This window comes from Piliocolobus tephrosceles, chromosome 8 (assembly GCF_002776525.5).
Source record: "Piliocolobus tephrosceles isolate RC106 chromosome 8, ASM277652v3, whole genome shotgun sequence".
Classification (NCBI taxonomy): Eukaryota; Metazoa; Chordata; class Mammalia; order Primates; family Cercopithecidae; genus Piliocolobus; species Piliocolobus tephrosceles.
Window position 1 is genome coordinate 140043526 of NC_045441.1, and position 26026 is coordinate 140069551.

Sequence of the window (26026 nt, forward strand, 5' to 3'; positions counted from 1 at the left end):
CATTTAAAGTGTACAGTCCAATGATTTTCAGAATTTTCAGAATTGTGCAACTATCTAAGTTTACATGTTCATCATCCCAAAGAGACAGCTTGTACCCATTAGCAGTCACTTCCCATTACCTGCTCAACCCCGACACCCATCCCTAGGCAACCATTTCCTGTCTCTCTGGATTTGCCAATGCTGGGCATTTCTCATCAATGGGATCATACAATAGGTGGTCTTTTGTGACCAGCTTCTGCTTACTGTCAGGGCCCGTTCACATGGTAACACGGATCAGCACTTCCTTTCTGTTTACTGCTGAAAGATACTCTGTTGTGTGGACACACACGTTGTTTATCCTTTTGTCACTGATGGGCACTCAGGTGATTTCCACTTTTTGGCTATGGTGAAAATGCTCCTATGGACATTCCTGTGCAAGTGTTTGTGTGGACACGTGTTTCATTTCACATACACAGGAGTGGAATTGCTGGGCCATAGGGTAACCCTATGTTTAATATATATATATATATAGATTTATTTTTGAAATGGAGTCTCACTCTGTCGCCCAGACTGGAATGCAGTGGCGCGATCTCGGCTCACTGCAACCTCTGTCTCCTGGGTTCAAGTGATTCTCCTGCCTCAGCCTCCCGAGTAGGTGGAACTACAGGTGCGCACAACCATGCTTAGCTAATTTTCGTATTTTTAGTAGAGATGGGGTTTCACCATGTTGGCCAGGCGGGTCTCAAACTCTTGACCTCGAGTAATCCACCCACCTCAGCCTCCTAAAGTGCTGGGATTACAGGCGTGAGCCACCACACCCAGTCTCTCTACGTTTAATATTTTGAGGAACTGATGAACTGTTTTCCAAGGTGGCTGCACCATTTTACATTTTTACCAGCAATGTATGAGGGTTCCAGTTTCTCCTGTACTGTTTAGTTTTGCCAGATGTTACCACTGCAGGGAACTAGGTAAAGGGTACACAGGACCTCTCTGCATTATTTCTTACAACTCTATGTGAATATACAGTTATCTCAGAATAAAAAGTTTAATTTTTAAAAAGTTTGGTGGCACACAGGAAGTATCTCTTGTTCTATTTTTAAGTCTATGCTTTTGTTTCTTGCAATAATTTTAGTATAATTTTAAAAAATCCTTATCGGTGTTTATGATAAGCACCATCAATTTCACCTGTAATCGTGATGGGTTGTTTTTTGGGAGGCAGAAATGGGCAGCAAGTGGCAGTATGTCAGGAGGACTGCAAAAGTGGTTCACAGACTGAAAAGACCTATAAACCATCACTACGAGGTTGGTAGAGAGAAGAAATGGAAACAATTAATGTTTTATGCAATTCCACTTGATAATGGGTGTACAGGAGTAGCCTAAAATAAAAACGTTTGTATATAATGTGCTAGTGGGATTGAATTTATTTCCACAGGTTTTTCACTTAGTCAGACATCTCATGTTTTCTTCCTTAGAAAGGAGGCTAGTCATAGAACAACAGAAAAAGTCATGAGTTTTTTTTTTTATAACACACTAAGTCAATTTCAGGAATTTGAGGGCTTTTACTTTTTAAGTATGTACATTAACGTGCAGAGTCAAAAGATAGATGGATTTGTCAGCACACAGAACTTGAAGCTGGTGGTCGTCAGTTGCCCTTTTATGGCAATGTTTTCTTAAAGTCTTAACAGACTTATGCCAGACTTAATTTTAGCTATTTCAGGCAGGCAGGGAAAGCCGGGAGAAGAGGCAAAGGGAGGGGAAGGGCGTGGGCAATGTCATGCAAGCAAAGAGAAGGGGCTTGCACTTGTGACACCAACTCATGTCTCAAGCCATCAGCATCAGGGATGTTTGATGTAGCAAAAACAGACCAAATCCACCACCCAAACCCTCCTGATAGTCCAGACCGATCTCTCCAGGGAGAACAAAATGGGCCTACCATGGCAGGGAGGCACCGGGTTCCTCTAACAGCCTGGCACAGTTCCACCACAGGGAACATTTCTGTTTGGATAACATCAGCCAGTCTGAGGTTACTGGACTTGAGTGTGGTGGGAGGGAACAGAGGGACCCAAGTTGGACTTTATTGAGAGAATGTCTGAGAAACAGGAGCCACTACAAGTGTGACTTCTTGGTTGGTAAAAAATGCTAAATTATTGGCCGGGCACGGTGGCTCATGCCTGTAACCCCAGCACTTTGGGAGGCCGAGACGGGCAGATCACAAGGTCAGGAGATCGAGACCATCCTGGCTAACATGGTGAAACCCTGTCTCTACTAAAAATACAGAATTTAGCGGGGCATGGTTGCACGCACCTGTAGTCCCAGCTACTCAGGGGCCTGAGGCAGGAGAATCACTTGAACCCGGGAGGCGGAGCTTGCAGTGAGCCGAGATCGCGCCACTGCACTCCAGCCTGGCGACAGAGTGAGACTCTGTCTCAAAAAAAAGAAAAAAAAAAAAAAAAAAAAAAGAAAAGAAAAGAAAAGAAAAAAAATCTAAATTATTAAGGTGTGTCTCACATAATTGTGCCCAGGTGCAGCAAAACACTGTATTTTGAATGACTATCAGAAGGGAAAACTTCAGCCTGAAAACTTAATCATAAAACGACTGCCAAAAAAGCACTCCTTTATGCACAGAGGTCGGATATGAGTTTGCTCTGCCTCTTAAAAAGAAGTCTTAAATAGCTCCTGCAAGAAATAAATCAACCTCAAATATTGGGTAAGGAGCTCCTGAATAATTTAGCGTACAAAACTCTCAGTTTCTGTGCATCCTGCTGTCTTCCTTGAGCTCCACTCTGCTCTGCAAGGGCGTCCTCCAAAGGGGAAGGAAGGACGTGAAACCCCCTGGATGCTGGACAGAAGCTGCACATGCACTCTGCTCCCATTCCCACTGGGCATTCTCCAAGCATCTCCAACCCACCACTGTGCCTGACACGTCCAGGTCTCAGTCCCAGCCCAGCGCTCTCCTGAGCTCCACACTGCCTCCTGCTCCATCTCCACTGGAGTTTTCTACACCAACGCAGATGCAGTTCATCTAAAACTGTGCCCCAGTCCTCTTGTCTTGTCGTCTTGGTTTCTTTTAAGGCAATCCACTTGTCTCTATCCCCACTACACCTACCCTGGTTCAGGCTTCCATTTTCTCAGGCGTGGCCAGCGGGGCAGCTTTAACTCCTCCAGTCTTGCCCCCTTTCCAGTCTATTTGCTTCTGTGTAGCCAGAGTGCCTATGATAGTTAAATTTGAATCCAGTCATCTTTACTGGATTAAGGAACCCCTAGAGAACCGGTAAAGCATTATTTCTGGGTGTGTCCGTGCAGGAGTTTCCAGAGACTGGCATGTGGATCAGTGGACTGAGTGGGGAAGATCTACCCTCAATGTGGGCGGGCACCATCTAATTAGCTGGGGGCCTGGAGAGAACAATAAAGGTGACAGAGGATTTCCTTGCTCTTTCTCCTGGAGCTGGGGCACTTTCCTCTTCCTGCTCTTGGGCATCAGAACTCCAGGCTCTCCTGTCTTGACACTGGGACTTAACAGCAGCAGCCTCCTGGTTCTCAGGCCTTTGGCCTTGGACTAAGAATTACACCACTGGCTTCTCTGGTTCTGAGGCTTTCAGACTTGGACTGAGCCATGCTACCATTACCTGCATCCCAGGGACTCCAGCTTGGAGATGGCCTGCCGTGGGACTTCTCAGCCTCCATAACTGCATGAGGCAATTCCCCCAGTAAATCCCCTCTCACCTATCTATCAATCAATCTATCTATCAATCATCTATTATCTATCTAGCTACCTACATACCTATCATCTATCACCTGTTGGCTCTGTCTATCTGAAGAACCCTGACTGATAGAGTGATCTTTTAAAAATGCAGTCTTGGCCAGGCATGGTGGCTCACACGTATAATCCCAGCACTTTGGGAGGCCAAGGTGGGCGGATCACCTGAGATCAGGAGTTCAAGACCAGCCTGGGCAACATGGTGAAACCATGTCTCTGTCACTACAAAAAAAAAAAAAAAATAGCCGGGTGTGGGGCATGCACCTATAATTCCAGCTACTCGGGAGGCTGAGACACAAGAATTGTTCGAACCTGGGGAGGCAGAGGTTGCAATAAACTGAGATCATGCCACTGCACTCTTGCCTGGGTGATAGAGTGAGACTCTGTCGCAAAAAAAAAAAAAAAAGCAAAAACAAAACAGACTTATTATTCTCTCACTTAGAACCATTCAACGGCTCTCAGCAATCTTTAGGATTTTCTTGGCAAACTCCTGAGCTGGGGGGAAGGGCCTGATTATTTATTCACCTTCTCTTGCCATGTCCCTCTGTGTACCCCACACCTGAACCTTAAGGCATTGTCCTGGAATAGACCATACACTCACTGCTGTAAGGGTTTCTGAGCATTCTGGCCTCCCCCTGTTACTTCCTCCATTCCTTGGCTAGCTCTTACTATTTTTAAAGATTCAGCTCAATCTTTCCCTGAAAGCCTTTCCTGATTCTTTTCTTTCACTCTTCTTTTCCTCCCTCCCTCCGCTTCCTTCCTTCCCTGATTCACGACCTTTTCTCACAACTTGCCTGGTTAATTACTTCTCTGAACCCACATGCTTCCATATGGCATTTAACACACTGGCTTGGGATTTACTTTTCTGTTTCCTCTTAAGTCCCACATTGCTCTCTGAAGAGAAAGAATGACTCATCATCTTTGTATTGCCTGTGTGTGACACATAGTAGGCACTCAAAAAATATTTGAGTGAAATGAATTGTTCATTCAGACATCCATTAAAACTTGGTAGGGAAACAGTTGAGTTTAGTAGCATAAATGGGTTTAGAAGTTACTTCACTGAATTTACTCATGTTTCCCTTGGACCTCATTCCTGTTTGGAAATCATTATAGTCACTTTCCGTTTAGTGTTGGAATTAACATTTTGAAGGACAAAAAGTGACTGTGCTAAGAAATGATGGCAGGACAGTTTTTATTGTAATAGATTCTATCTGAGGACCAAAGTTCGCTGGCGGTATGAGATCCTGGCATGGATACTGGCTAAGAGATTTGCCAGCTCTTGCCACCACCCTACAATTTCAATTTCCTTGTTTCCTTCTTTCTTTTCTCCCTCTTTTTTTTTTTTTTAGATGGAGTCTCCCTCTGTTGTCAGGCTGGAGTGCAGTGGCACGATCTTGGCTTACTACAATCTCCACCTCCCTGGTTCAAGCGATCCCCCTGCCTCAGCCTCCCAAGTAGCTGGGACTACAGGCACGCACCACCACACCCAGCTAATTTTTTGTATTTTAGTAGAGACGAGGTTTCACCATGTTGGCCAGGCTGGTCTCAAACTCCTGACCTCAAGTGATCCACCCACCTCAGCCTCCCAAAGTTCTGGGATTACAGGTGTGACCCACCAGACCTGGCCCTTTCCTTCTTTTTTAAGAGACTGGATCTTGCTCTGTCATCTAGGCTGGAGTGCAGTGGGGCAATCATAGCTCACTGGAATCTTGAACTCCTGGGTTCAAGTGATTTTCCCATCTCAGCCTCCCAAGTAACTGGGAGTGCAGGTACGTGCCAACATACCCGGCTAGTGTTGCCCAAGCTGCTCTCAAACTCCAGGACTCAAGCAATCCTCTTGCCTCAGGCTCCCAAAGCAATGGGATTATAGGCATGAGTGACGTCACCTGGCCAACTTTAGTTTCTGTTAAGGGAAGACAATTGATTTTTAAAAGTAGTGTAGAAATTTGAAAAAAATCTCAAATATATATTCAACACTATAAGCATTAATTCTTGGCCAGATGCAGTAGCTCATGTCTGTAATCCTAACACATTGGGAGGTTGAGGTGGGAGGATCACTTGAGCCCAGGAGTTTGAGACCAGCCTGGGCAACATAGGGAGACCCCATCTTAAAAAAAAAAAAGGGGGGGGCCGGGCGCGGTGGCTCACGTCTGTAATCCCAGCACTTCGGGTGGCCAAGGCGGGCGGATCACAAGGTTAGGAGATCAAGACCATCCTGGCTAACATGGTGAAACACCATCTCTATTAAAAATACACATACACACACATACACACACACACACACACACAATTAGCCAGGCGTGGTGGCAGGTGCCTATAGTCCCAGCTACTCAGGAGGCTGAGGCAGGAGAATGGCATCAACCCAGGAGGCGGAGCTTGCAGTGAGCCGAGATCGCCACTGAACTGGAGCGACAAAGCAAGACTCCATCTCCAAAAAACAAACAAAAAACAAAACAAAACAAAATGTAGCTGGGCATAGTGGCTCATGCCTGTAGTCCCAGCTAGCTACATAGGAGACTGAGGTGGGAGGACTGCTTGAGTCCAGGAGTTCAAGGCTGCAGTGAGTCGTGATCACGCCACTGCCCTCCAGTCTGGGCAACAAAGTGAGACCACCCCACTCCTGAGAAAGAAGTGTATTAATTCTGCTGATTGTTTTTAATCAATATATTTGGAGAAAAGGTTTTGTTCATTTTGATACCTTTCTAAATAACAATTTCAGATGCTATAAAAATTAGTTCCTCCCTAACATTTATTTATGATTTTCTTTAAAGATAATTTATTCCACAGTATCTTTTCAGAGAGTGGCAACCACTTTGTACAGCTCAAGTCAGCTGAAAACATGTTTCAAAGGAAGTGTTATTAAACAAAAGGTGAAGAAAATTGATTAACGTAAAAAGTCCTTTGTCTGGATTCTCTATGTTAAATTATCTTCGAATTTCCAAAATAGGAGACAATGGTAAGCTTTTGAAGACAGTCATTCATTCAGCAGATACTTACTTAATATGGGCTATGTGCCAGGAACCAGGGTAGTTGGTTCATAAAATAACTGTTGAACGAACATGTCCTGGCATGCCCAGAAACTGGCATAGAAGATATAAAGAAGGAGCTCGACAAACATGGAGAATCAGCATCATTGGCTTGCTACCCTTCAAATTCATTCGTTACAGTCTGAAATGTATACATCTCTTGCCTTTCACAAATAAATCCATTTTTTTTTGCCAATCAAAATATTTTATTGTTAGCTTTGTGTTTAACATGACTTACTGGGAGGTGAATACTTATATTCTCTTAGAGGTTGATAACTCCTAGTCTTATAATACTTCGCAAATAAAAAAATAAGTATTGCTCACCAAGTTCACCTAACCTTTCAATTCTTAATGCAGCTAAGTCACAAACTTTGAAACATGTTGTGTTTATATTAGAATGTAAGGCACAGAAAGATATAGTGTCACAAGGCAGTCTCTCTTCTCTATTCTCTGCTCCCTCCCCTGCAACTGACCTATTATTCATTAACCCTTTCCAGAACAGATTATTGTTAACTGTTTTTCAGTCCCTTTAAATCCCATATTGGGTGGAAGCTCTATTCCTAAATTGGTGAAAAATTACAAACATGATTGAGACAGAATACTTCCACTTCGGTTCTGCTCTACATAACGTGATCAAAAGGAAGTACAATATTCCAGCTGAAATTAAAGGGACCTCCTGATGCCTCCACCACATCTTCCACATTCTGGAGACTTCTGTGGTCTTCATTTACTATCCAGTGTTATGTAGCTACTTATGGTGGATTAGAGTGAACTGCGGACACAGAGCCAAGGAAATGGAGAAGCAGGATCTTCATACCTCATAATGTAAATCCTTTAAAGAATGACTTGTAGTGTCCCTTTTCGTTGTGCTGCAATTTACCTATAATAAATGATTTCTATTCCAAGTGTACAATTTGATGAGCTAGGATGAAATCACCAGTATACGTATACGATGGAATACTATTCAGTCATAAAAAGCAATAAATTAACAGCATTTGCAATGATCTATATGAGACTGGAGATTATTATTCTAAGTTAAGTAACTCAAGAATGGAAAACCAAACATTGTATGTTCTCACTGATATGTGGGAAGCTAAGCTATGAAGACGCAAAGGCACAAGAATGATACAATAGACTGTGGAGACTTGGAGGGAAGAGTGGAAGAGGGCCGAGGGATGAAAGACTACAAATATGGTGCAGAGTATACTGCTCAGGTGATGGGTGCACCAGGATCTCACAAATCTCCACTAAAGAACTTACTCACATAACCAAATACCACCTGTATCCCAATAACTTATGGAAAAATAAAATTTAAAAAGTAAATATTAAAGAGAAAATTAAAAAAATAAAATGTAGAGAAAAAACATTTTTTATCACTCCAAAAGTTTGCTTATGCTCCTTTGTGCTTCATCCCTTCTTCCAGGCAACCACTGATCTACTTTTTATCACTATGTCACTATAACTATTTCCTAGAATTTTGTGTATATGGAATCATACAGTATATGTGCTTTTGTTCTGGGATTACTTCACCTAGCATAATGATTTTGAGATTCATGTTGCTCAGTATACCAGTAGTTTGTTCATTTCTATTGCTAAGTAGCATCCCATTCTATAGATAGACCCCATTTTGTCTATTCATTCACCTGTTGATGGACATGTGGGATATTTTCACTTTTTGACCATTGGGAATAAAGCTCTGAACATTCGTGGTCAAATCTTTGTAGGAACATGCTTTCATTTCTCTTGGGCAAATACCAAGGAGTAGAATGGCTAAGTCATTTGGTAGGTGTGTGTTTAACATGACAAACCGCCCATTTCGCAGACTAGCTGTACCATTTTACATTTCTTCCCACAGTGGTCAAGAGTTCCAGTTGCTCCATGTCTTCATCGACGCTTGGTATGGTCTTTTAACATTTTTTGTCATTTTAGTCATTCTAGTGGGTGTATAGGTTTCTTGCTATGGGTTTAATTTGCATTTCCTTGAGGACAATGATATATTTTTGTGTTTATTGGTAATTCATGTGTTTTCTTTTGTGAAGTGACTGTACACATCTTTTGTGTTTTTATTTATTTATTAGAGGTTTTGTTCTTATTGAGTTGTATGAATATGGCAAGCAGACTCTGAGATGGCCCCCAATGAATGATCCCCACCTCGTGGCATTCATGTACTTGTGTATCCCTCTTCTTGAGTGTGAGCAGGACCTAGTGACTTACTTCTAGCCAACAGAATTCAGCACAGGTGATGGGACACCACTTCCATTATTAAGTTTCTGTCTATATACATAAGACTGTGGCTTGTCTTTCTAGCAGATCACTCTCTTGCGGGCTTTGGTGAAGCAAGCTGCCATGCAGGAGAGGTCCATGTCGATGAACTAAGGCCTCAGTCCAACAGCTTGCAAGGAACTGAACCCTGCCATTAACTACATGAGCTTGGAAATGGATCCTTCACCAGCTGAGCCTTCAGCTGAGACCCTGGTCCTGCCCAACATCTTGACTGCAAGCTTCACAAAAGAGCCTGAAGCGGAGGACTCAACTAAGCTGTGCCTGAACTTCTGACCCACAGAAACTATGAGATAATCAATGCATGATTTCAGCCACTAAGTTTGTGGTAATCTGTTACACAACTGGATAATACAATGGGTTTTAAAAAATGCATTTAGGATGTAAGTCCTTTGTCAGATACATGTACTGTGAACAGTGAATATTTTCTCCCCTTCTGTGGCTTGCCTTTTCATATTCCTAATCATGTCTTTCAAAGAGCAAAAGTTTTTAATTTTGAAAAGATCCCATTTATTATTTTATGACTCATGCTTTTCGTGTCCTATCTAACAAATCTTCGCCTCCTCTCCTTTCAAGGTTGTGAAAATTGCCTCAAATGTTTCCTTCTAGAAGTTTTACATTTTCCTTTTACATTAGGCCTAGGATCCATTTTGATTTAATTTTTAAGTTATGATATGTGGCAAGGATTGAGGTTCATATTTTCCACACTGAAATCCAATTGTTCCACATTGCTTGTTGAAAAGATTTTACTGCCTCATTGGATTCCCTTGGTACCTTTGTTTAAAATCAATTGACCGTATATGGGGATCTATTTCTGGATTCTCTATTTTATTCATTGATTTATATCTATACTTTCATCATGACCGCACTGTTTTGATTACTGTAGCTCTATAATAGGCCTTAAAATCAGGGAGTGGACATTCTCCAACTTTGTTCTTCATTTAAGAAATGGCTGTGAGTCCTTTAAGTTCCTTATGCTTCTATATACATTACAGAATTTAAAACAAAATCTACTGAAATCTTGGCTGGGGCTGCATTTGATCTACAGATCAATTTGGCAAGAAATGACAACAGTATTGAGTGTTCCAATCCATGACCATGGAATATCTTTCCATTTGTTTAGCCCTTTGATTTCTCTCAGCAATCTTTTGTAGTTTTCACCACAGAGGTCTTAGATATCTTTTGTTAAATTTATTCCTATTTATTTTTTGATGTTCCCATAAATGAAATTGCTTATAAAATTTCATTTCCCAATTGTTTGCTGTTAGCATAAAAAGATACAGTTGATTTTTATACATTAACCTTGTATCCTGTGATCTTGCTAAATTCACTTGCAAGTTCTAGTGGTTGTTTTGTAGATTTCTTAGGATTTTTCTGCATAAGTAATCACATCATCGAGTGCCTCTTAAATTATTTTGCAGTTCCCCGATACTGTATAATTTTAGCTATGTGTTTAGTGTATTACATATAACTCTGATTCTTATCTAAATGTATCATTTCAGTTATTCCTCGGCTCATACATATAAAATATGTACTGTAGGTTACACATATATGTAATATTACCGATTACCTATGTCATATTACACATGGATAGATGGATATTTGCCGCTTTCGGCTCGCTTGTGTAACCTCAGTAGTGGTATCTACCATTTGACGGGTGCACACTGGAGCCAGTTGGAGTGGGTACTCATGGCTGCCTACTTGGCATCCATTCCTCTTCCTCTACCTTCCTTCCTAGAATAACCCAAATGCTGTTGCGGCATATACGCTTTCATGATAGTGACAAGCTCTCTTGAGCTACCCTGGGCTACCAGGGAGGACTCAGGGTTAGAGACAGCCAGGTCCCACACGCATGTGTGCACAGCCCCCTCCATTCCCTGTTCTTGCCACAAGCAAGCATGCAGCCCTGACTGCTACTGAGAAACAGTCTTCCGATGAAGCCATTGCAGACAGAGAGAAGAATGTGGGTCCTAGGTAACAGCATTGAGCAGGGCTGTGTCTCACCTTGCCTGGGGCCTAGCCTGCTTCTGTACCTGTATAGATGATGCAGCCAGAAACATCCTAGGTAACATTTATCCTTCAAGCCAGTTTGAGTTGGAGTTCTCTGCTGCTTTGCAGCCAGAAACATCCTAGGTAACATTTGAGTATCCAATGAGATACAGGCTCTGCCCTCAGAAGATTATATTCTAATTAGGTGACAGTTATAACTGGGGAAACCAGATTGCTGCAGATATCACACTGTAAAAAATTACAAAGTAATATAAATAATAAAAAACTATGGCAACTGCATAGTGGGCACCAATGCTGAGGAAATCTTGAGAGGAAGGCTTCCTATAGAGATGTGCAGAGGCAGATTTTGAAGGGAGCAAGGAGAGGTGGGCATTCGGGTGGCGGCTGTGGCAGAGGAAGAGCCTGACGCTGGGGATGTGCCGATGGCCTTTATCTGAGAGTGGAGCATTCTTGTAGAGAAGTGAAAGAAAGATTGCAGGAGACCACTGGGAGTGAAAGGAATGGAACTGGATTTCATAGGATTGCATGTAAGAAGTGAATGTAGATATTCTCAAATCGTTTTTGGCAATATACAAAAATTGTAATATCTGCATACAGTAGAGAGGGTTGGCTGCGGGAGAGCCTGGAGTCAGCGGGGATATTGAAGACGTCTTTACAATGAATGTAAAAATTAAGTGAGCAGGTGAGAGGTACTGCAGAGATAAGAACAGCTTCAACTTTGTGGATTAGAAAGTAAATACGAAAGAGATTGGGAATGTCAGGGAACAGGGATGGAATGGGCCTGTGTGAGGTAAGAATAAAGGAGGAATGCTGCAATAAATCTGTTAAACTTCAGATATTACTTGGCTGTCCAAAAAAAGTACCTTTGGTGTGTAACCAGAGTAGCTTCCAGCATCATTTGGCGGAGAGGAGGGGTGGGTGGTGTGGATCATGCTGAGGAAGAATGACAGAGGTTTTTGATTCATCAGCTATGCCTCCCAAACTTTGGGCAGTTGTCATTCTATCATATCCCCATACAACCTACACAGTTATTTAAATTGACTTTAAAAAACCCCCAAGTCTTCCCTTAGGCAACAATTCCATGAAATCATAGGTTTTGAGGTTCTAGATATATTTTTCCATGATATACAAAAACGTCGCTATGAAAACATTTATCCTTATACTGCCTGAAAGCATCTTGCATCCCACCGTGGTCCTCATGCCCCCTGCTTTGGGAAAACTGGTGTGTGAGAATGAGCAGAGTCAGCACGAAGGGCTGGGGGCACCCGGGAAAAGTGCGGAGACATTGCTAGGAGGGGCCGGTGTCTTCTCGAAGGGTAAAAGGGAAGAGACATCAATTTAACAAGCAACCCTAGTAACTGCAACAAAAAGACATTTGCTATCATTGGAATGAGAAACCAGGCTTTAGGGAATGAAAATCTCAACCAGTGTTTTTAAAACTGTAAACTGTGACCCACTCATGGGTCATGAACTCAATTTGAGTCAAGTACTGTAAAATAATAGTTTACTTTAAAATGAAATGTAATAGAGGGCTGGGTGCAATGGTCCGTGTGTGTAGTCCCAGCTACATGGGAGGGTGAGGCAGGAGGATGGCTAGAACCCAGGAGTTTTAATCCAGGGCAACATAGTGAGACCCCTATCTCTTAAAAAAAAAAAAAAAAAAAAAACAGAAAGAGGGAAAATCAGGTATGTGAGTAGAGGGCCAGGATTTTTTTCTTTTTTTTTCCTTTTTATGATCAGAGACTAGATAATAAAGAAATAAAGCGTGTATCTTCTGATGCCCCTTGCTTGAAAGACGTAGTCATTCATATGGGATATGAGTTAAAGGAATGTTCTTGTCACAAAATGTGCTCAAATTTCCCTTCACTCGAAGAGCAAGTAGCCAGCTTCTGTACTAAGTTAGGCCTGAGGGAAGGAATGATTTAAACCATTTATTTTATTTTATTTTACTTTTATTTTTATTTTATTTTGAGACAGAGTCTCATTCTGTTGCCCAGATTAGAGTGCAATGGTGTGATCTTGGCTCACTGCAACCTCCATCTCCCAGATTCAAATGATTCTCCCACCTCAGCCTCCTGAGTAGCTGGGATTACAGGCGCCTACCACCACACCTGGCTAATTTTTGTATTTTTAGCAGAGATGGAGTTTCACCATGTTGTCTAGGCTGGTCTCGAACTCCTGATCTCAAGTGATCTGCCCACCTTGGCCTCCCAAAGTGCTGGAATTATAGGTGTGAGCCACTGTGCCTGGCCAAGACTGCATTTTTAAGTAGCAAGTAATATGATGAAAAATTAGTGTGTACCAACTTTTGTCACGTTGGTTGTGCTTGATATGGTTTGGATCTGTGTCCCCACCCAAATCTCACACCCAATTGTAATCTCTATGGTTGGATGTGGGGCTGGTAGGTGATTGGATCATGGGGGCGGTTTCTCATGAATGGTTTAGCACCATCTCCTCAGTGCTGTCCTTGTGATAGTGAGTTTTCATGAGAGCTGGTTGCTGAAAAGCATGCAGCACCTCCCCCTCCTTCTTGCTCCTACTCCCGCCACATGACGTATGTGCGGCCCCTTCACCTTCTGCCATGATTATAAGTTTCCTGAAGCCTCCAGAGAAGCCGAGCAGATACCAACATCATGCTTCCTGTACAACCTGTGGATCTGTGAGCCAATTAAACCTCTTTTCTTTATCAATTACCCCGTCTCAGGTATTTATAGCTGCGAGAGAATGGACTCATACAGCGCTTTTTAAAGGTATATGTAGGTATCTAATTGTACATATCTGGAGGAAGTGTGCCCCCCTAACACACATCCCCATATGGGAGTGGCAAAGCATAATGACTACTTGGTATTTCTATTTTTTTTAAACAGCAAAAATTAAAAAAAAATAAATTAGCCAGACATGGTGGCACACGCCTGTAGTCCCAGCTACTCAGAAGCCTGAGGCGGGAGGATTGCCTGGGAGGTGGAGGCTGCAGTGAGCCGTGATCACATCACTGCACTCCAGCCTGAGTGATAGAGTGAGACCCTGTCTTAAAAAAAAAAAAAAAGTCTAAAAGAAAAATGGTAATGGTTGACTATTTTCCTGCTGAGAAGTGGGCCTGGGTGACAGCGAGACCCAGTCTCAAAAAAAAAAGTTTAGAAGAAAAATGGTAATGGTTAATGATTTTTCTGCTGAGAAGTGGGCAATTAAGCAAACTTTACCTCTAGGGAATGGTTTGCATGTTAAGACTGGAACCACAGCAGGGGGAGGGGTTATGGTCATAAATCCCCCCAAATTCAGCAGTTCCTGTCTCTGTGTTCCTAAAGATCTATGGATGACAGTAATGCTTGACAACAGTGACATACGCTGACACGCTACACTAGCAGTTTGAAAACTGGCCAGAGGACTCCTGAAGTCCATGAAACCTTTTCAGGGAGTCTACAGCTGGAAACTTCTTGTGCCAACACTAAGGCATCATTTGCTTTTTACCCACCATTGCTTTTCCCCATCAATGTCAGCACCATGGCAAATTCTGGTGCCTTAATTCACATCAAGGCAGTGGCAAATTGTGACAGCCTCCTACTCCAGGGGAGAAGGCCAGTGTCATTTAAGAAGGTCTTTGATAATGCCATACATTTATTCATTTTATTAAATCTCAGCTCTTGAGTATGCGTCTTTTTAATATTCTGTGTGACGAAATGAGAGGTGCACATAAAACATTCCCATTGCAAACTATGATGATGTTCTTGAGGAAAACATGTGCAACTGAGCTGCTTCTAAAACCCTGAAAAACTGTAGTTATTTGGACCTGAGTATTTGGTAGACAGTTTCTTCCAAAATGAATAAACTGAGCCTGTCACTGCAAGGAAAACAACTGACATATTTGTTGTCAAAGTTTGAGTTTTCAAGCAAAAATTAGAATTTTGGAAACCTTGTGTCTGCCACAATGAGCTTGACAATTTCCCCATACTTAGAGATTTCTCTGGGGAGCTAAGTGGTGTTATTAAGAAATGCTTCGTAGTTATTGTGTAATAAAATGTGTTCCTATTTGGAAGATCTGCATTAGTCAGTGATCCAGTATTTTCCAAATGACTAACGCATGGTATTACAAAATCATGCATGGGTGAAAGATCCATTTGAAATACAAGATAGGGTTAGGCATGGTGGTTCATGCCTGTAATCCCAGTAATATGGGAGGCCAAGGTGGGTGGATCACTTGAGGTCAGGAGTTTGAGACCAGCCTGGCCAACATGGTGAAACCCCATCTCTACTAAAAATACAAAAATTAGCTGGGCTTGGTGGCGGGTACATGTAATCCCAGCTACTCGGGAGGCTGAGGTGGGAGAATCTCTTGAACCTGGGAGGTGGAGGTTGCAGTGAGCTGAGATTGCGCCACTGCATTCCAGCCTAGGCAACCGAGCAAGACTCCACCTAAAAACAAACAAACAAAAAACCCAAAATGCAGGATAGATGGACAGATTCTAACATAACAGACTCTAGTAACTAGGCTCCGAAAAGTTCATTGATACGGTGTCAGATTTCACATTGCTGCTAACCTTCAAGGAACTACCACTTGTCCTCTGGGTTCATCCATGTGTTCACAGATGACATCATGCTAAGTGAAATAAGCCAAGCACAGAAAGACAAATACTGCATGAGCTCACTTATATATTATAAACAGTGAAACTCATAAAGGCAGCGAGTAGAATGGAGGTTCCAGAGACTGGGGATGGGGGTGGATGGGGAAAGGTGGGAGGTTGGCCAAAGTGTACAAAGTTTCAGTTTCATGGGAGAAGTAAGTTCTCTTGGATTGCACAACACTGTGACTACAGTTAATAATAAAAAGTGCTAAGTGTAGATTTTAAGTGTTCTCACCACAAAGAAATGATAGGTATGTGAGGTGACAGATACGTTAATTAGCTTGGTTTAATCATTCTGCATTGCAGACACATATCATAGCATCACAGTGTACCCCATAATTATATACGATTGTTATTTAGCAGTTAAATATTTTAAAAACCCTACCGCTTGTCAAGAAGGCTATCCACAATTGTCTGAAGAGGTAACCAAAACACTCCTCTTTTTTTCCAACTGCCTATCTGCCTGAGGCTTGATTTTCTTCATGTACTTCAACCAAAACAACATATGGCAACAGACTGGGTGCCGAAGCAGATCTGAGAATCCCACCGAATTCTTCTACCCTAGACATTCAAAAGCTTTGTAGCAATGAAAAAGGAGTTCGTTTTCATAAAGATATATTTATGCTAATATGTAACGAGTTTATTATTGATCTTTTCACAATAATATTTAAAAACAGTTTTAATTTATAATATGGTAAAATTTCTTTTTTGTTTTGCTAATCTTCTCTGTATCATTCCAATTTTAGTATATGTGCTGTCAAAGCAGCACATAATATGGTAAATATTAGTAGATGGAATCCATACCCCCAAAAATCCCACTGGGGCTCTCTTTTTTCTTTTTGACATGGGGTCACCCAGGCTAGAGTACAAGGGCATGATCAGGGCTCACTGAAACCTCTTCATCCCCAGGCTCCAGTGGTCCTCCTCACCAGTGGCTGGGACTACAGATGTGAGCCACCACACCTGGCTAATTTTTTTTTGTAGAGATGGGGTTTCACCATGTTGTCCAGGCTGGTCCTGGACTCCTGGGCTCAAGGGATCCGCCCGCCTCAGCCTCCCAGAGTGTTAGGATTACAGGTGTGAGCCACCACACCTGGCTTGTTTAGGTCTCAACAATTATGAGTACACAGGGGTCCTGGAACCAACTGATTTGATAACGACTGAACTGCCATACAGCAAGACCTCAAGCTCAGAAATAACTCAGGCGCTAATAAAAGTTAAAGGAAATATCCCTTGCCTCCTTTTCTCTGAATGTACTGCCCTAGAATTGTGTTAGGTAGGCACTTCTTTCCATTTTTATTGAAATGGAAATCTCACTTTGATTATTAACAGAAAAAACTTTAATTTTAATCATCACAGTAGAGCCCAGCACAGCTATAATCCAAATTTCTACTACCTTTTATAAACCAAGAGGTCCTGTTACCTTTATCTCAACCACAGCATTAGTAGCGTTTTCAATGTGAAAAAATAATCATTAAATTTGTTCGTTAAAAAAAAAAATACAGGCCGGGCGCGGTAGCTCAAGCCTTGTAGTCCCAGCATTGTGGGAGGCTGAGACGGGCGGATCACGAGGTCAGGAGATGGCGACCATCCTGGCTGACCCGGTGAAATCCCGTTTCTACTAAAAAATACAAAAAACTAAGCCGGGCGAGGTGCGGGGTGCCTGTAGTCCCAGCTACTCGGGAGGCTGAGGCAGGAGAATGGCGTAAACCCGGGAGGCGGAGCTTGCAGTGAGCTGAGATCCGGACACTGCACTCCAGACTGGGCGAAGAAGCGAGACTCCGTCTCAAAAAAAAAAAAAAAAAAAAAAAAAAACCCAAAAAGACCACATTAGCTTTTTTGCCTAAATACTTTACCACATACATATCTTAAAGTGCAAGGGGTTTTAGACTATTCTAGTGCTGATTAATATAGCTTCAGTCCCCTTTAGATCGAAAACAGGAAAAAAAAATTGCCCTTATGAGTTCTGGGTAATTAACAAAATGTACATAATTTAGTTATTCCCACCCACCGATACGACAACCTGGATAACCTCAGGCTACCAGAATCTGAATCATGGGTTGGAATGCAACAGAGAAGCAAACAGGAATGGGTTGAAAATTCTTTTTTAACATCTTACAGACTTGGGGCTGGGTGCAGTGGCTCATGCCTCTAATTCCAGCATCTTGTGAGTCTGAGGCGGGTGGATCACCTGAGGTTAGGAGTTTGAGATCAGGCTGACCAACATGGTGAAACCGAGTCGCTACTAAAAATACAAAAATTAGCCAGGCATGGTGATGGGTACCTGTAATCCCAGCTACTCGGGAGGCTGAGGCAGGAGAATCACTTGAACCCTGGAGCTGGAGTTTGCAGTGAGCTGAGGTTGTGTCACTGCACTCCAGCGTAAGTGACAGAGCGAGACTCCATCTCAAAACAAACAAAAATCATATAGACTTGGTACATGTCTCACTGCAGATGAGCCCAATCCTTTCATGTACTCATAATGACAAAAATCTGTCAAATTTCTATTCCTCAAGAGACTGAACCCTACTTAAGTTGATAAATACCCTTACATGCAATATAATTTCACTTGCTTAAAAATTATCATAATTATTTTAGATGTTTTAAATCATGATGTTTTCAAAATGAGGATAATTTCTTTGTGTTTTGTAGATACTGGGGTTTTCTTTATCTGTTGCTAGACAGACAAACCCACCATTTTGAGATAGTCATACAGTGCTCATCAGCTGATCATGGATACGCCAACCAGGAAAGCCTTTCTTCCATTTAACTTTGCCTTCAAAGAAATATGTCTACAGGATGTCCCATGGTGAAGGATGACGGCGAAGCTTGTAGCAGGCCATCCCCCAGCCTGCCTTCTGTGCTGCAGTCTTCTTGCACCCCAGACACAATCACAGCATTGCTAGCTTCTCCTCCTTAACTCATACGGCTCACTGATGTTAGTCATTTCTATTTTTTTCCCTATGCCAATCAAGATTACCACTCTCAAATGCACCTTGCCCCTAAACCCTTCCTCCCACTGTCCATATAGTTATGACTTCTTTTGCTATGTCAATATTCAGGGTTTCGACTTATTACGACTATGCAACTACTACTGACACCTGAGCCAAACCATACAGCGTACTATAATTAACTTTCCTTTTTGTCATTTTTCTCCTGTGATTTTACTATGCTCAGTCTGATACTGGAGAAAGTGCCAGAGACAGTAAATGGAGACAAAGTAGAGGAGGATGAGAAACGTCAAAGTATCTCAGGACATGGTGGATTTTTTTTTTTTTTTTTTTTTAGACAGAGTCTTGCTCTATGGCCCAGGCTGGGGTGCAGTGGTATGATCTCGGCTTGCTGCAACCTCTACCTCCTGGATTCCAGCTAGTCTCATGCCCCAGCTTCCCAAGTAGCTGGGACTACAGGCGTGCGCCACCATGCCTGGCTGATTTTTGTATTTTTAGTATAGACGGGGTTTTGCCATGTTGGCCAGGCTGGCCTCGAAATCCTGGCCTCAAGTAATCCACCCACCTTGGTCTCTCAAACTGCTGGGATTACAGGCATGAGCCACCATGTCTGGCTGGGATATGTTGTTGTTGTTGTTGAAATCACTCTTGAAAATGAAATATTCCCAAATTTAACCTGAGGAGAGGGACTCAAACTACAAGTATTACTCAGGAAATATGTGAACAAGTCATTATATTTGTATTTTTTTACTTGTTATTTCTTGGGTATTCTTTCAGAAAGAAACAGCAACGTTTTGTATCCTCAAAGGACATCAAATCAGAGAAATGAAAGAGTGTGCCATCTCCGGACAGACAGCCCTGCAATGCCATTCAAAGGTATTCGGCTCAAAAGTACTCTGTGAGGCATTGCTTTTTCCCTTTTCCTCTTCAAAATAGCCTATTAGATACGAGCCGATCGCCCCTAAGAATCGTGAGTCCTCCTTAATCTCTCTGCTGCTGGACCCTAACACAGCCCATTCAGGATCACCTGTGTGTGAAGTCGCACCCTGGGCAAGAAGCCCACAGCCGCTTGGTGGCTTGGCATCGTCTCTGGGACTAAAACTCAGTTTCCAAGGGTAGTTCAGCAATGGTAAGGAGTGTGGATTCCGGACATACTACTTGGGCTTAACCCTGGCTTGAGCAATGTACTAAATTGCTCCAGGACTGGCTACATAATTTGCCAGGTCCGGAGTAAAAAGAAAATGAGAGGTCCCTTGTTCAAAAATTGGGAATTTCAAGACTATGACAATAGAGCATTAAATCAAGGATGGGACTCATCTAAACACAGGGTCCCGTGTGCTGTGAAACATCCATGAAGCTGCCCGTGCCTCAGTTTCCTCATCTGTAAAACGGGATCGTAGCAACACCCACCTCACAGAGCGGTAAGGAATATGCGAGTTAATTACACAGAAAGCACTTATAAGAGTACCAGCACTTAGTAAGAGCTCAGTAAATTACTGTCACACCCCACATAGCCTACACTTTGAGTCAGCCCATCTCGAACATACTACCCAAATCTCGTGAAAATTCATTTAGTTATTTCTCTGTGACATGGTAAAAGTCAAACAGGCAAACTTACTTTATAAATTTCATTAACAGCAATACAGCTGTTTGAAACCCTGGAATCTTTATCAGTAAACAAAAACTCAGTCTAATTTTTTTAAACCTGAAACATGAGTAGCACTATATTGTGCCTTATTGTAGTTAAGTTTTAAAAATTTTAAGTACATAATCATTTATTATAACCATTGATAACTATAAGTTTGTTATCTAATGAGTCAAGAAAAACTGGAAATAACTAAAAATTTTAAAAAGATGACAATACAGACTACGCTTCATGACAATAAGAAAACCCAGAATTTGGCCAGGCACGGTGGCTCATGCCTGTGATCCCAGCACTTTGGGAGGTTGAGGAGGGTGAATCACCTGAGTCAGGAGTTCAAGACGAGCCTGGCCAACATGGTGAAACCCCATCTCTACTAAAAATACAAAAATTAGTTGCACATGGTGGTAGGCAGCTGTAATCCCAGCTACTTGGCAGGCTGAGGCAGAAGAATCGCTTGAATCCAGGAGGTGGAGGTTACGGTGAGCCAAGACTGTGCCACTGCCCTCAAGCCTGGGCAACAGCAAGACTGCATCTCAAAACAACAACAACAACAACAACAACAACAACAACAACAACAAACCCTAGGATTTATTCCATATGCAAATATCTTAATCCAACAACACATTTAGCTAAACATAAACCTTTGAAGGATTGAATCCATTTGTTAGGATGTACGTAGAGGGATGCCAATGTCTTAGGTAGCATGTGTAAATAAATCAAAAATGTGTTTCCTCTTTTGATGTTGTTGTTTCCTGATTTGAGAATGAAAGGTAACTTGATTATATTGGATCAGTAGTTTGATTCAAGTAACATTGTGGAATTCAAAAGTGCAAAGGTAAAATCTCAAAAGCATATTTAGGCCAGGCTCGATGGCTCAAGCCTGTAATTCCAGCACTTTGGGAGGCCAAAGCAGGTGGATCACTTGAGGTCAGGAGTTCGAGACCAGCCTGGCCAACATGGTGAAACCCCGTCTCTATTAAAAGTACAAAAATTAGCTGGGCATGGTGGCACATGCCTGGAATCTCAGTTACTTGGGAGGCTGAGACAGGAGGATGTCTTGAACCTGGGAGGCAGAAGTTGCAGTGAGCTGAGATTGCGCCACTGCACTCCAGCCTGGGTGACACAGCGAGACTCCATCTCAAAAAGAAAATGGTTGTGGGAGGGTATTCATCAGCTGTTAACTGATTTTAATTAAGATTTTGAAGAATATTCTCAAAGTCAAATGATGTGACCAGAGCGTATATAAAATGAAGAAAGCAAACAGTGCCTATGGAAGAAGACATAAGTTGGGCTCAAAGCTCGTACCTTTCCTCTCTCAACAGTTCTGGCTCTGAGTCCCAGCTATGCCAATGACTCACTGCTGGACTGTTCTATGTGTCAGTCTCTGAGCCTCGTGCCAATGTCTACTGTGTGCCTGGTACAGGTCTTGGCTCAGGCTAAGTGGCAGGCAATAAATGCTTTTCTTGGTTTGGGGGTGGAGGGTGCCATTTGGTAAAGTGAAAAGAATGTAGATTCCAAAGGTAGGTCTCAATTTGAATCCTATCTCTATCATTTACTACATACAATCTCCAGTAGATTTTATTTTTCTAAACCTTGGTTCTTAACTTGCAAAATGGGGGTAATAACATCTCCTTTGCAGGACTGCTGTGACAATGAACTGAACTTGTGTATGGCTGGCCCATAACAGGCACCAACAAGTGGGTTTGAATCCAGGCCCCTACCTTCATAGTCTAGGCACCAGACAGAAGAGACTAACTGCACTGGGCTGTGAGGATGAGACAGAAAAGCAGCTCCATCTACTTTGAGAAGTCAAAATGTGTCAAATGCTTGTTTTTATTTGTACAGTAAGACACATAAACAATATTGTGTTTAAGGAATGATGGAGGCTGGGCTCAGTGGCTCACACCTGTAATCCCAGCACTTTGGGAGGCCAAGGAGGGTGGATCACCTGAGGTGAAGAGTTTGAGACCAGCCTGGTCAACATGGTGAAACCCCGTCTCTACTGAAAATACAAAAATTAGCCAGGCAGTGGTGGCAGGGACCTGTAGTCCCAGCTACTCTGGAGGCTGAGGCAGGAGAAGCGCTTGAACCCAGGAGGCAGAGATTGCAGTGAGCCGAGATTGCGCCACTGTACTCCAGGCTGGTGACAGAACAAGAGTCCATCTCAAAATAAATAAATAAATAAAAATAAATAAATAAGAACAATGGGGCTGGGTGTGGTGGTGTGGTGGCTCATGCCTGTAATCCCAGCACTTTGGGAAGCCGAGGCGGCTGGATCACGAGATCAGGAGTTTGAGACCAGGCTGACCAACATGGTGAAACCCCATCTCTACTAAAAATACAAAATTAGCTGGGCATGGTGGTGCATGCCTGTAATCTCAGCTACTTGGGAGGCTGAGACAGAAGAATTGCTTGAACCTGGGAGGCAGAGGTTGCAGTAAGCCAAGATTGTGCCATTGTACTCCAGCCTGGGTGATAGAGCGAGACGGTCAAAACAAAACAAAACAGATGGAAAAATGTATTCCATAGATCCCAGAGCACCTATAAAGCAAGAGTTGTTCTATGCATTTGCCAAGTCCATTGAAAATTATTTTAAGGCTGAAAATGACATTTTCAAAAATTATTTGCCACCAAATGCGCCTGATCTAATTCAGTATTGGGGTGCGAACACATACCGAAACAGTACAAAATAGGCTTATCCCAAGCACATTAATGAAGAACATGTTATAAGATGATTTTAAAATAACCTACAGCTCTATCACTAAGCATCTAGCAGAACACATTATACGCGCTCTATCAGGTTATTTCTGGTGTAGACAAATGAAAAGCCAGTTTCTATTATTTGACTGGTGTCCATTTATATTAAAGGACTAAGCTGGAAATGAGGCAAAGAATTTCCTAATTACCGATGACGATAATCTGCTGAGTCAACTCGGAATGTAATTCAGTAAGACTGGAGGGAAGGGAATGAAATATAACGGATGGGGACAGTATTGCTGGTAACGTGTCGAGCTGCGGGAAGATTTTGCTGACTTTCTTGAGAAGTGAGGGGATCCGATGCCTGAGCAATCAACCATGATTCAGAGTAACTTGTGACAGTGCTGTTTGAACAGAAATAAAATTTGATCTTTTTCTATGCACCCAAGCCACTCAGTGCAATATATTTGTAAATACAATTCCATCTTCTGACATTTGATCTAGGTGGATTATTTAAAAAGCTGTGTCTTTATGATTTTGTTTTGCACAGACTTAAAAAAAATTATTTGTGTTTGTTTCATCCAGGCCATAGGTTCCTGTTCTACTGCTCTTTCTGCCTCCTGCTTCTGTTTCTCAGAAAAATAGAAAATTGACTTTGCTTTGTTCAGGGGAGTCCATGGCATGTACACCACTCCCATTTAAGTCAGGTTAACAGGGTAAATGCTCATGATGTTCTGAGTCTACTGGTTCTAAAAGCCCTCTGTATTTGCTTTTACCACCTTATAAAAGGGCATGGATCAGTATTTGTGTTGACTTTGAAGCTTTTCTTCTCACACCACACAGATATCTTAACATAGGGGTTCGCACATGGTGACTGGGCAGACAGATGCATGTGAAACTATTGTGTAGACTAAATGTAATATACAGTTAATGCCTGGTGGGAAACAGAATTTTTCTTTAATTGGTCATTTGTGAGATTGAATAAGTGGGCAGGCAGGCTGTAAACACAGTCCCATCTATAGACATGTGTCCTGGGAACAGAAAGGATCACACATTCTTAAGCTAAGACAAAGGCTTTAGTTTGAAGACAATGTCTGTGATTATTTCAGCACGGAGTGCTATTATAGACATCCTCTTGGAGGCTATACTAGAAAAAATTCTGAATGAATTAAGTATATATTTTCCCACTAGCTGCGTCTGAACATATCACCCTTGGCTCATGAAAAGTTATTTCTCTGCCGGGCATGGTAGTGCATGCCAGTATTCCCAGCTACTTGGGAGGCCGAGGCAGGAGGACTGCTTGAGGCTGGGAGTTCGAGGTTACAGTGAGCTATGATCATGCCACTGTACTCCAGCCTGGGTGACAGAGTGAGACCCTGTCTCAAAAAAAAATTATTTCCATAATTCATTCCTACATTCTGGAAAAGAATAAACCATATTAATACCACATCCCAATGCTAGTATTATTAGATCTGAGTAGTGAACACATAGACTGGTATTCAGAGATTCCCCAAATCAATCTTTAATTGTTAGACATAATAAAAGTGAAAGGGCAGATTCAAGTCCAGGAACATGGACAGATCTTAAGAAGGAAAATCTCCTTTCTTTCAATCTCCCAGCTTCTCAAACTGGCAGCTGAGTCTTGGGCAGGCAAATGACTCAGAAACTTTTACAGCCTCCCTGGTACTGAAGTACTATATACTTAGTTTTGTTTTTTTTTTTTTTTTTTTTTGGAGACGGAGTCTCGCTCTGTCGCCCAGGCTGGAGTGCAGTGGCCAAATCTCAGCTCACTGCAAGCTCCGCCTCCCGGGTTTACGCCATTCTCCTGCCTCAGCCTCCCGAGTAGCTGGGACTACAGGCGCCTGCCACCTCGCATGGCTAGTTTTTTTTTTTTTTTTGTATTTTTTAGTAGAGACAGGGTTTCACCGTGTTAGCCAGGATGGTCTCGATCTCCTGACCTTGTGATCCATCCGTCTTGGCCTCCCAAAGTGCTGGGATTACAGGCTTGAGCCACCACGCCCGGCCTTTAGTTTCTTAAAAGAATCTGATTCATAGTGAACCATTCCACTGAAATTGCACGATTTTTATCCGAAGAGCAATACAATCTCTATCCAATGGTTTTGGTATACAATAAATGCTCTCCAGGCTATATGTAACATTTGTTGTTTATGATATTAGACCCAGTAGTTTGCTTTATAATTTGAATTGTATGGAGCAGTACTTACACCGTGTTGCCTACTAGATTTTATGAAAATAATACTTTAAAAAATGACATTCCTCCAACAATGAAACCATGTAAATTGAAGACAGGGACCTGATTATACTATTAAGTGAAAAGCTAAGTTGCTAAACAGTCTCTAGCAGGGTCTACATCTGTTATCTGTCCATTTCTATATTTATGTATAAAGGAACAACAAAAGTTGGGCAAAAATGTGACACCGGAATTTATCCATTTGTCTCAAAGTGGCGGAATTCCAGGAAGTTTTAGTTTTCTTTTTTGTGTTTTTCCTTTTATAATCAGAGGAAGGTCATTTTTAAAAAGTGTGAGTTGTGGTGTAACACACAGAGCATAATTTGCCATCTTAACCGTTTTCCAGTAGACAGTCAGTAGTAGTAAGTATGCTCACACTGGTGTAGCCAATCTCCAGAACTTCTTCATCTTAGAGGAATGTTGTTTTTAAAAGAGAGAACCAAATACTTCTCCAGACGTCTGTGACTTGAAAAATCAAATGCAAAGTAAGTAATGGCTTAATCAGACCAAACCATCATAATTGAATAGCCTGACCAATTTGTGGAAGAACTAGCCATGGGCTTTTTTCACTGTCTTTTTTTTTTTTTTTGAGATGGAGTCTCGCTCTGTCGCCCAGGCTGGAGTGCAGTGGTGCAATCTTGACTCACTGCAACCTCCGCCTCCCGGGTTCAAGCAATTCTCCTGCCTCAGCCTCCCGAGTAGCTGGGACTACAGGCGCCCACCACCACACCTGGCTAATTTTTGTGTTTTTGGTAGAGACGGGGTTTCACCATATTGGACAGGCTGGTCTTGAACTCCCGACCTCTTACGA

At 42.2% G+C, this 26026-nt stretch overlaps 1 protein-coding gene and 1 pseudogene across 6 annotated transcripts in view; both read right to left on the minus strand.

The window, feature by feature from the left end:
* PRKAG2 (protein kinase AMP-activated non-catalytic subunit gamma 2) overlaps window positions 1–26026 on the minus strand; it is a 321791-nt gene that overhangs the window by 83146 nt on the left and 212619 nt on the right. For 2 of the 6 annotated variants that reach the window (XM_031936097.1, XM_031936096.1), the window contains exon 1: window positions 11916–11999. The exons of the other annotated variants lie outside the window; for them this stretch is intronic. In XM_031936097.1, coding sequence (XP_031791957.1) covers window positions 11916–11984 — 69 coding nt within the window. In that variant the 5' untranslated portion in view covers window positions 11985–11999. Of the gene's footprint in view, window positions 1–11915; window positions 12000–26026 lie in introns of those variants that run through there. 6 annotated transcript variants of the gene reach the window in all.
* On the minus strand, window positions 16341–16440 carry LOC111551547 (annotated as a pseudogene).